Source organism: Selaginella moellendorffii, unplaced genomic scaffold, assembly GCF_000143415.4.
Source record: "Selaginella moellendorffii unplaced genomic scaffold, v1.0 SELMOscaffold_149, whole genome shotgun sequence".
NCBI classification, from domain to species: domain Eukaryota; kingdom Viridiplantae; phylum Streptophyta; class Lycopodiopsida; order Selaginellales; family Selaginellaceae; genus Selaginella; species Selaginella moellendorffii.
In genome coordinates, this window is record NW_003314410.1 from 279,228 (window position 1) to 291,167 (window position 11,940).

Genomic DNA, 11,940 nt, shown 5'->3' on the forward strand with positions numbered 1-11,940 from the left:
TCGCCAAAGAATGGCAGAGGCCGTGAAAGCCTTGTCTGGAAGTTATGGGGGAGCCAAAGCCGGCCCGGATAGATGATTACGAGAATTGGGAAGCATTTTCACTGAGACGCTTTTTCTATATTCCTGTGCTGTAGATTTAGCTCCTTTAGCGGGATCAACACTTCTTTTTTCGGACTAAAATCCATTCAATATCGAGAATCATGTAAGTAAATCGTTATTGTAAAATTCTAGACTCAGAGACGCTCCGAGTGAGAGAACGAGCTGCTGCTTGCCATTCTTCTCTTCGCAAGCTACCTGGCCTGTGCTCAAGCATCGGACGACATACGAAACTTGTACAGCTTGTCTAACGCATGTGCTTTGCTAATTGCTTACAAAAACAATTACCTTTACAAAGCAAAAGCAAAAGAAAGAGAAATAGATTTGGCATGATTGATGCCACTTTGTACGACGTGCACCGTAGGTCAGAGTTGGCATCTGATTTCATGTTTAAAGCCAAGCAACATCCCAAGCCACTGACTCATCTTTGCTAGCCACTTCCAAGTTGTCATTTGGATGTTGATTCATCGACGACATTTGTTGTAATTTCTGAGGGTATTCCATTGGAAGTTATGGGGGAGCCAAAGCAGGCCCGGATAGATGAGTACGAGCATTTGCCAAGCATTCGCTCTGAGATGTGGAACCATTCGGTGTGGAATGTGAGGGAGCTGAAGGAACAGAGATACAGAGCAGCAAACTTCGATTCAGAAGACTTCGAAGGCTTGCGCGAGCTGCTGCTGCAGGAGGACAACACTCTGGAGCACGTAATGCTGTCCTGCGAGGGCTACCACAAAGTAGAGGGGTTTCTAGAAGCAGCTGTGTCCAAGCTAAGCATCCTTCGCATTAGAAATTACAAATTTGGCGAGGAGGTGATTTGCAGCTTGGATGAAGCTATTGCTGATGCCAAGCACGAGAATATGCCAATCAAGCTCAAGACGCTTCTTCTAAATTCTTGTGTTGTAGATTTAGATGCTTTAGCAGGATCAACACTTCCAAAGTATTTAGAACGTCTGGAGCTTTATAATTGCCGTTGCTCGCGCAACCTGGAGAAGCTGCTGCAAGATCCAGCCTGCAAGATCTGGGAGCTGTCCCTCAATCAGAATGAATACTTGACTCCTGCCCTCTTCCAGGCTGGAACAAGTCTTCGGAAGCTTACGCTGGTCGACATCCCAAATGATCAGGCTCTACTCAGCCAAATCTGCGGAGCAATAGAGGGCCTTGGAATTTCAAATGAGCCCAGCCGTCACGACATCTCCGTGCTGGCAGGTTGCATGAACAACAATGCCAACTCCAAGGTCTGGTTCCTGGAGTTAACACATTTAGATTTATCTTTCGCGCAGCTCGTGGGCCAGCTGCTGAAGAACCCATATTGCAAGCTTCGAAGTTTCTCCTTGTTACCTGGGGTAAAGGTGAGTGGTTTTTTCAACATGTTCGTCTTGATATTGACACTCATTTTCTTAAGCAGAAAGAAAGCCCCTCCTCACGTGACCTTCATCTTCTCAAGGAGTATCAAGATGCGATTCTCAGCAATTTGGAGGCCAACTACAGCAGCCGGATCCAGAGACTGCGCATTCGCGGGGAATGGGCTTCCAAACTGTTGGAGGACAGATGGTTGAGGGTGAAGTACCGGAATGCTCTATTTCAGAAGAGCCCCGTTCTTGCACAAAGCGCTCCAGTCACACCATCAACTGCCAAGCTGTTCATGTGCGGCCACACTGCCTCGGGCAAGACCACCATCTCCACCAATCTGGTCCGCCCCTATGCAGCCCTCTGGCAGTGTGTGAAACCGCCATGTCAGGATCATGCATCAACGGTGGGAATTGAGAGGAGGACTCTCAGATTGGGAGAGGGGAAGAAACTCCTGATTTACGATCTGGGAGGCCAGGAGGTCTACCACGCTTTTCATCACTATTTCCTCAGGGGCAGCGACAAAGATCTCTTCATGGTGGTGTGCAAGGTTGGAGGTCCTGGAGGTGAGATGAAAGCTGAGCTCCAATACTGGCTTCGCTTCATAGCGGCCCACCAAACTGCAACACCAGCTAGGAAACCCACCATTTTCTTAGTACTCAACATCTTTGTTCGTGATTACCGTCTTTTCGAAGAAGCTCAAACAGCTGCGACGTCACTGTTCCTCGAGTATAAGGACAGGCTAGACTTTGTTCAGGGCCAACGTGATCATCACTATTTCGAGGTGAATGGGTTGAATGCTCGTCAGGTACAGAAGGAACTGAAGCCCAAGCTGGCAATAGCAGTGGGCGAAATGATCAATGAAGTTCCTGTGATTCCCTGGACTTGTGATGAGGTTATCAGAAGGCGGGCTTCATCCACACCATGGTATCATATCCACACACGGGCACAAACAATTGTCCAGCAGAGGGTGGTCGACCTACATGAGATGTCCAAGGCTTGGTTCCAGGGGGAGAACGAAGTTCAGGCATTTGCTGCACAATACACATTCATCTGCCTACATGACATGGGAGAAGCTGTCTACTTTGGGGCAGATGACACATATCAAAACACGGATCCAAACGACAAGGAAGCTGCATTGATTGTCAACAATGCAGTTCTAGACATGCCATGGTTTCTCCACACTGTGTTAGGAATTTTCATTCCTAAGCAAGACAGAAACGATACGATGAAGTGGGGGGAACCCAAGTGGTCTGCTGCGAAAGCAGTACAAGAGCTCAAAACACTTGGGGAGACTGCAGAGGGCAACATCTATTTCCTGCTCAAGCTGCTCTGTGAGATGGGGGTTCTCATTCCTGATGGCATGAGGAGCTGGGACATAAGGTGGTCAGAGCCACGAAATCGGCCAGAACACCTCATTGTGCCTGCATTATTGAGTGATGAGTTCACAGGATGGATTGAAAGCGAGCAAACATATGATTGTTGGGGTCGGAGATTGCAAGCAGACGACACTATGAAGGGCTTCGTTCTTCTCCCATCAGGTAATTATGCTTTGACTTGTTGGATTGGACTAATACTGATTGAAAGCAGGACTATTTGCGGTTATTCAAGCCAAGGTGAAGGAAATGTGTGACAGATGGGGCCATGGAAGTAAGATTGGTGCTGGTTGGGTTTCCTTCCAAGAGGATCTCATTCAAGTTCTGGTGACTATTGGTGGGGATTATAAGCATTGGACAGATCGGCAATGGGTGGATATTATGTTGATGGTGCCCAAGGAGGAAAAGAGGGGACTCAAAGGGGAGCAGTTCATGAAGGAGATACGAGATTGTGTAATAAAGGAAACTAATAGGGCCTGTCCTTTCATCAAGCTTGAAGAACATGTTTTGAATCCAGGGAAGGTAAGACAGTTTGGAAAAGCATCAGGACAACAGGGGTCATGCAGCAAGAGCTCTCGGGCACTGCAAGAAGTTAAAAAGATGGTAGCTAGGGAGGGGTTTGATTATCATTTTACTTGGGATTTTGGTGACTCCACTAGTGCCATGGAACTCTTGATGCAAAGTGAAGTCAACGAGATTATTCAGCGATGTAAGGGTGTTATTGAAGAGGTTGTCACAGAATACAACCAGCACATAGTGCCAGTGTATCAAAACCAGCAGCAACAGCTTGTGCAGGTCGAGATCCCAAAGTTTGAAAGTGAAGACATGAACAAGCTTGCCAACTTTTGCTATCAATTACACAAGCATCAAGAGAAATCTATGCAGGGGATTCATTTATATATGGAGGACTTTAAGGTCTCCATAACAGATATCAAAGAATCTTTACAGAAGCTGCAAAAGGGCCTGAAGGACACAGAAAACGCATTGATCAAGAGCTGCTCATCACTGTTGGAATCCATTAAGCTGGAGTGACCGAAACTCCCACACCTTACAATGGAGTCAAATCTGGTGCTAAAATATTCACCACTGATTGGGAAACAGGCAAATATTAGCTACTTATGTGAGCATACAAGCGGCTGTCACCCAGTTGATTTGAAGAAGTACCCAGGAGTACCAATCACTATCCCAAATCAATGGTTCAAAAAGTATAGCAACGTCTTTGTCCCAGGCATCACAATATGTTTCACCCTTGCAAAGCTCAGTAAAGTGGCATTGCCTGTGGGAGGGGAGCTGGTCGGCACCTTGATTGAGCTTGGTGCAAATGGCTTGAAGGCTACAATCGACTCCTGCTTTGAAGGCGATCTCAATAACAAGTTGCAACCTGCATCAGAAGATGACATTGTGGAGTTGTTTGAGTATGTGAAAAAGAATTCACCTGAACGATATGGTGAGAACCGAATCTTGATGATGAAGAAATGCTTTGGACTCATCAAAAGTCCAAGTGGCTGGGTTTGTGAAGATCACCATTATTGAAGAAGAAGGGCACAGGCTTTGTAAAACTACTAAAATGAAGAAGCCGTGAAGTGAAGGAATTTTTATTGAAAGAAAAAAAACAAAACAAAGCAGCGTAATGTTTTTGCTGAAATGCCTGGGTTATCCACTTAATATATTGTATGTCGAAAGCTCATCTGCTGTCCAGGGAAGTTAGAGATCAAACCTCAAGACCTCTCTCCACACCATCGGACACTCCAAAGTTTCCACAAAGCAACGGTGCAACGAGTCCTGCGATTCAGCTGTTCCTCAGTTACTCAGTGCAGGCATGAGGGTAGATGTAAATAAAAAATTCTCATTGAAAATTCTAGACTAGCGAGCAAACTTTCTCAATGAGCTGCTGCTTGGCCATTCTAGTCTTCCCAGAGAGGGCGCCAGCCTCCTGGCCTGTGCTCGAGGATCGGACGAGGACCCTTTTGCGTGAGAGATGCGACGGAGCTCCTCTTTGTCCAGAGGGGTGATCCAGGCCGGGAACATGTTCGTGTTTCCTCGGGTCGTCCACCTTCAGCTCAACGTTGGGAAGGAGGAAGCTGTGGGGATCGCCGCGTTTAACAGCCAGAACCTGGGGACTTCTCAGGTTGCGAAGTGCTGCCAGGCCGGACGTGAGCAACGACATGATTGCCAAGGCGTTCCAGTTCTCGGAACCCGAGCTTGTGAGCGAGCTCAGGAGACTCATCAAGAAGACTCGAAGGAACTTTCCTTCTCAGGAGTGATATTAGATATGGACTGTTGCAGCATTGTCTGAAAAAAAAAACATTCACAAACAGAAGTACCTGTGTTAAAACGCTCTCACCTAAGCAGCGAATCTGAGATATAACAATCGGTGACCTCGAATGCACGTTAATAGCTTAGATATAGAAGCGACTTTTCACTTCTTTCTCGTCCTGGACGAAGACCACTGAAAATGATCGCACCTCGCTTCAGGATTGGAAGCTGGGCCCTGCTGGAAACAATTATGAATAAATTATGAAGAATCTTTCAAGGAAGATCACCTTTGCTCGAGCACAGACGTAGAAACCACGGCCAAGATTGGGACCAGCCTTCTTAACTGTTCTCACGACACAAGGCCCACCGTGTCCCTTGCACAATGGAAGATTTCGCGACATCAAGAAGCTTTGCTGAGAGCCTTCCGTCGGTGTTTCATCTGACATATCCATCACACTGGCACTCTCCCCGCAAGCTGCAACCTCTGAGCAGTTGTTATTGTCGCATTATTCAGGTGATTGCTGGATTTCATCCGTAAGGCTGGAGCTCTGCCCATGCACTGCGACCTCTGTGCAGCTCATTTTGTCAGAAGAATCATGCCTTTGATAGCAAAACCCTGTCAATCTGCTTTGTGACAGCCTCTGTAATTTCCTGCAGCCCGTTTCCTGTGTAAAAGCGGGCTTGGAAACATTTCGGCTTGTATCAGGCTCGGCTTTGGCACTAGTCAAGAGACCCGTAAAACCTTCCTCGGCAGCCACAGGCAAGGCTACATTGTTGCCACACTCCACCTTTCAAAACGTAGCCACACCTGACCAGCAATGCGCTTTAATCAAATGCCAAGGAGGAAGAAATGTTCTAAATCGCAAAGTCCCTACCTTGCAAAACAATACCAAAATCTTTAACACCGAGTGAGACCAGCAAGTGTATGCCTCTGCTCTGAACAACATATTTATAACCACATATACTTTGGCCGGACAAAAACCGTGAAAAGTTACCTTTCAGGATGAAACACGCGAAACGCGTCTGAAAACGCACCACCAGCAATGATCTAAACCATTGACGGCTCCCGTTAAAATGAACATATTAAAAACTACTAGGGCGGCTTGAATCAGTGAGTGACTTACGGATTGGTATCAAATTTTGGGCCAGGGTCACATGAATCAATAGGATATGGACAAATGTTCAAGTGCCCCACGATAATAATCCTCCTGCCTCGTTTTAAAATGCTTTCCAGCCTACACTGCAAAGGAAGAAAAAGTTTCACAACAAACAGCAACGCATCTGTCAATACCTGTAACACTTTGTAAAACTCCAGCTTAAAGTCCTGCCGTTCAGTGTCTCCATTAGGACCATAGATATTGAAGAGTACTAGGTAGAAAGAATCCATCAACAAACAGAAAAGAACAACCAGTGCAAATGAAAGCGAGGAAGCTCCATACCAAACGTCCCCTCAAATTTCTTTGATCTCGGTTGCCCTTTGCTCCTCGAGAATCACCAGGAGCTTGGATTTGAGCAGCACGATTGCTTTTATTTTGTTTTGGGAGTTGGCTTCTTTCCTCTAGAAACACGAAGAAACTTTTAGAGAGCACTGTGCGGATACTTCGTTTCATGTACCTGAGCAGCGAAGAGCAATCCCGGTTGGAATGTGCGTGACACGAACAGCAGACTCGACCTTGTTTACGTTCTGCCCGCCTTTGCCTCCAGATCTACACGTTGTAATCTCAAGGTCGCCATCGGGTTACTCCACTTCGATCTCGCTCTCTTCCAGCAGAGGCATCACTTCCACCCCTGCAAAGCTCGTCTGTGAAGAGAAATAAACGTTGAGACAAGAGTTTCGATGAAACTAACGTTTGCTTCACCTGTCGTAGACCTTTGGAGTTGAAAGGCACGCACAGTACCAGCCTGTGCGTCAATCTCGAGTGTGGCCGATTTGATCCCAGCTTCCTCACCAGGAGAACTCTCCACCACAGTCGACTTAAAGCCCGACCTGGATCGCTGGTACATCCTTAGAAGCATCTCAGCCCAATCCTGTGCTGGAATGTATGTAAAACAATCTCAAAGCTTCTAAAAGGATATCAGCACACGATGTTACCTGCGCATCGGTTCCACCAGCGCCTGCGGTAATAGTTATCCGAGCTCCTTCTTTGTCATAAGTTCCAGAAAAGAGCTTGATCAGTCGTTGTGCAGATACTTGACACATTGAAAGAGCCATTGCTTTGTAAGGCATGAGACCACCACTTCCTTGACATCCCCGATCGATGGATGGTGAAACGAGAGAAGAACGTTGATTTCCCGTAGAGAAGTCATGGGGAATCCTTCTCTCTCGTGGTCCATCTTCACTCTCTTGAGCGCCACAATCTCTCCACTCTTCTTGTCCCGAGCACGATAGACGACTCCATAAGTCCCTTCGTCGATCTTGTTAAGCCTCTCAAACTCGTCCACACTTCGGCAGCCTCGCAGCATATCAATACTACGTAAGTGTGGGGGCGGCGATCGATCGTCCTAGTCCGAGTCCGACCCCGAGCGCTCGTCTGGAGCACTACCATCGTCGTCGCTAAGTTCCACAAGCTCTTTCTTGTTAAGTTCCTGCTCGTACCGCTGCTCCTCATCTCGGCTCCCGGAATTGTCTTGTCACCACCACCGCTGGAAAGCACATCGGTGTCAATCGGCTGTGTTTCATCTTCTCCACCAGCAGCCATCTCGGAGAAGCTAGACAAGGGCGGCGCCGCATCAGATTTCCTGCCGTCGTCAAGGTCCCAAACAATGGGAGAGTACTTCCCCATCGTCGCCCTCTACGTCTCTGGAATCCGTAGCAATGTAGGCCCTGAGTCCATTAGCTCGATCGGGCGGGAGCACGAGAGCTAGCGCATTTGGAGCTTACCGGCGAGCACTCACGAGCCCTAAACCACAGAGAAGTAAAATATTTACCCTTCGTTGGTCTAATCATTATTGCATTTTATGTTTCTCGATTCTTTATGAAAGGAGGAAAGAAAGTCGACGACGAGGATTTGAAGGTACTTAAAACGTTTTCTTCCATAAAAAAAAGCCCTTTAATGGATATGTAAAGAATTCCAGAAAGATCTTTTCGTTTCTTAGTAGTACCACACTCGATGATTTCATGTCAAACGAATATACTCGCTTTTCTTTGCTTCTTTGTTTTGCGTATCCCCGTTCTTCGTCGCGGATGTTCTAAACCAAAGATAAAAGTAAGAAAACCACGAGAGAATCAAGTCAATAACATTGACGTGTTCTCTTCCAAGAAATGTACCTCCCAAGTCGCTCCCATGAAAGCCAGTCCCCTGTACCGCAAAAAAAACTCTAAACAAATCCCTCCACCAAAAAGCTGTCTAGCCTGCTGTGGATGAGCTCGAAACCATCCAAACAAAGCGACCGCGCCTGAATTCGGTGCCGCTGCTCGTTTTCGCGCACGGCGCTGGGGCTCCATCCTCATCCGACTGCATGATCAGGTTTGTCTCTCCGGATCTTGCTTTAATCCTCTTTTCTTTTCTTTTTTTCTTTCTTCTGGCAAGATGGAAGAACCTGTTGGCAACGGCGACCAACGCCGTGGATGTGATATCCCTGTGGGTCTTCTTTCTTATTCTTTTTCTCCTTTCTTGGAAGATCTTGTTAGTTTTCTAGTTAAATGACATACTCTGTTTCCCCTAAATCATTTTCTCCATGTAAATATATAGGAGGCGCATTTTTTCGGACTAAAATCCATTCAAGATCGAGAATTTGAGAGCATGTAAGTAAATCGTCGTCATTGTAAAATTCTAGACTCGGAGACGCTCCGAGTGAGAGAATGAGCTGCTACTTGGCATTCTTCTCTTCGCAAGCCACCTGGCCTGTGCTCAAGCATCGGACGACATACGAAACTTGTACAGCTTGTCTAACGCATGTGTTTTGCTAATTGCTTACAAAAACAATCACCTTTACAAAGCAAAAGCAAAAGAAAGAGAAATAGATTTGGCATGATTGATGCCACTTTGTACGACATGCACCGTAGGGTAGAGTTGGCATCTGATTTCATGTTTAAAGCCAAGCAGCATGCCAAGCCACTGACTCATCTTTGCTAGCCAGTTCCAAGTTGTCATTTGGATGTTGGTATTCCATTGGAAGTTATGGGGGAGCCAAAGCAGGCCCGGATAGATGATTACGAGGATTTGAGAAGCATTTTCTCTGAGATGTGGAGACATGGGGTGTCGAGTGTGAGGGAGCTCAAGGAACGGAGATACGGAGCAGCAAAATTCAATTCAAATGACTTCGAAGGCTTGCGCGAGCTGCTACAGCACTCTGGAGCACCTATTCCTGTGCAGAGAGGGCTACCACAAAGTGGGGGGGTTTCTTGAAGCAGCTGTGTCCAAGCTAAGCAGCCTTGGCATTATTCTAGACAAAGTTGGCGAGGGATTCGCAGCTTGGGTGATGCTATTGCTGCTGCCAAGCACAAGGGGATGCCAATCAAGCTCAAGAAGCTTCTTCTACATTCCTGTGACGTAGATTTAGATGCTTTAGCGGGATCAACACTTCCCAAGTATTTAGAACGTCTGGAGCTTTTAAATTGCGATTGTTCGCCCCACCTGGAGAAGCTGCTGCAAGATCCAGCCTGCAAGATCTGGGAGATCTCCCTGGATCAGAATAAATACTTGACGCCCGCCCTCTTCCAGGATGGAACAAGTCTACGGCAGCTTACGCTGCTCGACATCCCAAATGATCAGGCGCTACTCAGCCAAATCTGCCGATCAATAGAAGGCCTTAGAATTAAGGAATTGCGCACCCTTGCGGAGATCTCCCTGCTGGAAGATTGCATTAACAACAATGCCAACTCCAAGCTCTGGTTCCTGGAGTTACAACATGTACATTTATCTTTCGCGCAGGTCGTGGGCCAGGTGCTGAAGAGCCCATATTGCAAGCTTGAAAGTTTCTCCTTGATATATGGGAAGGTGAGTGGTTTTTCAACATTGATATTGACACTGATTTTCTCAAGCAGAATCCTCGTAAGTAAGGACTATCAAGATGCGATTCTCAGCAATTTGGAGGCCAAGCCAACTACAGCAGCCGGATCCAGAGACTGCGCATTAGCGGGGAATGGGATTCCAAACTGTTGGAGGACAGATGGTTGAGGGTGAAGTACCGCAATGCTCTATTTCAGAAGAGCCCCGTTCTTGCACAAAGTGCTCCAGTCACACCATCAACTGCCAAGCTGTTCATGTGCGGCCACACTGCCTCGGGCAAGACCACCATCTCCACCAATCTGGTCCGCCCCTATGCAGCCCTCTGGCAGTGTGTGAAGCCGCCATGGCAGGATCATGCATCAACGGTGGGAATTGAGAGGAGGACTCTCAGATTTGGAGAGGGGAAGAAACTCCTTATTTACGATCTGGGAGGCCAGGAGGTCTACCACGCTTTTCATCACTATTTCCTCAGGGGCAGCGGCAAAAATCTCTTCATGGTGGTGTGCAAGGTTGGAGGTCCTGGAGGTGACTCGGAAACAGAGCTCCAATACTGGCTTCGCTTCATAGCGGCCCACCAAACTGCAACACCAGCTAGGAAACCCACCATTTTCTTAGTACCCAACATCTTTGTTCGTGATGACCTGGTAAAAGCTCGAGCAGCTGCGACGTCACTGGTACTCAAGTACAAGGACAGGCTAGACTTTGTTCAGGGCCAACGTGGTGATCACTATTTCGAGGTGAATGGGTTGAATGCTCGTCAGGTACAGAAGGAACTGAAGCCCAAGATGGCGATAGCAGTGGGCGAAATGATAAGTGAAGGTCCTGTGATTCCCTGGACTTGTGATGAGGTTATCAGAGGGCGGGCTTCATCCACACCATGGTATCATATCCACACGCGGGCACAAACAATTGTCCAGCAGAGGGTGGTCGACCTACATGAGATGTCCAAGGCTTGGTTCCAGGGGGACAAAGAAGTTCAGGCATTTGCTGCACAATACACATTCATCTGCCTACATGACATGGGAGAAGCTGTCTACTTTGGGGCAGATGACACATATCAAAACACGGATCCAAACGACAAGGAAGCTGCATTGATTGTCAACAATGCAGTTCTAGACATGCCATGGTTTCTCCACACTGTGTTAGGAATTTTCATTCCTAAGCAAGACAGAAACGATACGATGAAGTGGGGGGAACCCAAGTGGTCTGCTGCGAAAGCAGTACAAGAGCTCAAAACACTTGGAGAGACTGCAGAGGGCAACATCTATTTCCTGCTCAAGCTGCTCTGTGAGATGGGGGTTCTCATTCCTGATGGCATGAGGAGCTGGGACATAAGGTGGTCAGAGCCACGAAATCGGCCAGAACACCTCATTGTGCCTGCATTATTGTGTGATGAGTTCACTAGATGGATTGAAAGCGAGCAAACATATGATTGTTGGGGTCTGAGATTGCAAGCAGACGACAATATGAAGGGCTTCGTTCTTCTCCCATCAGGTAATTATACCCTTGACTGCTGGGATTGAGATTAAGCATTGATGCCTGTGTGTTTGTTGGTTGAAAGCAGGAGTTTTTGCAGTTATTCAAGCCAATGTGAAGGAGATGTGTAACAGATGGGGCCATGGAAGTAAGATTGGTGCTGGTTGGGTTTCCTTCCAAGAGGGTGTCATTCAAGTTCTGGTGACTATTGGTGGGGATTATAAGCATTGGACAGATCGGCAATGGGTGGATATTATGTTGATGGTGCCCAAGGAGGAAAAGAAGGGACTCAAAGGGGAGCAGTTCATGAAGGAGATACGGGGTTGTGTATTCAAGGAAACTAACAGGGCCTGTCCTTTCATTAAACTTGAAGACCATGTTCTGAATCCAGTGAAGGTAAGACAAATGGAAAAGCATCAGGCTCTGACGCCCGCGGG

The 11,940-nt window shown here is 47.2% G+C and overlaps 3 protein-coding genes and 1 pseudogene across 4 annotated transcripts; 3 read left to right on the forward strand and 1 right to left on the reverse strand.

The window, feature by feature from the left end:
* The window catches only part of LOC112343422, a 36,568-nt pseudogene extending 29,281 nt beyond the window's left edge, over positions 1-7,287 (reverse strand).
* On the forward strand, positions 449-4,504 carry LOC9652566. Of its 2 annotated transcripts, XM_024666826.1 has the most exons (4): positions 449-1,331; positions 1,377-1,445; positions 1,502-2,984; positions 3,034-4,504. In XM_024666826.1, exons 1-4 carry the CDS (start codon positions 609-611, stop codon positions 3,849-3,851), a joined length of 3,093 nt encoding a protein of 1,030 aa, XP_024522594.1. In that variant the 5' UTR covers positions 449-608; the 3' UTR covers positions 3,852-4,504. The 2 variants fall into 2 exon arrangements, with proteins under 2 accessions (XP_024522594.1, XP_024522593.1); XM_024666825.1 differs by having other exon boundaries at positions 449-1,445.
* A 1,951-nt stretch (positions 7,288-9,238) lies between the features above and the next one.
* Positions 9,239-10,165, forward strand: LOC112343413. The gene is made up of 2 exons (XM_024666827.1): positions 9,239-10,015; positions 10,063-10,165. The coding sequence occupies exons 1-2, from the start codon at positions 9,527-9,529 to the stop codon at positions 10,075-10,077; spliced, it is 504 nt and encodes a 167-aa protein (XP_024522595.1). The 5' UTR covers positions 9,239-9,526; the 3' UTR covers positions 10,078-10,165.
* Positions 10,166-10,167: 2 nt separating this feature from the next.
* LOC9652567 lies at positions 10,168-11,899 on the forward strand (the record flags this gene model as incomplete). Its single annotated transcript, XM_024666842.1, has 2 exons — positions 10,168-11,521; positions 11,592-11,899. Coding segments are annotated over exons 1-2 (1,548 nt in total), but the record flags the coding sequence as incomplete, so codon positions are not given.
* Between the last annotated feature and the right edge of the window lie 41 nt (positions 11,900-11,940).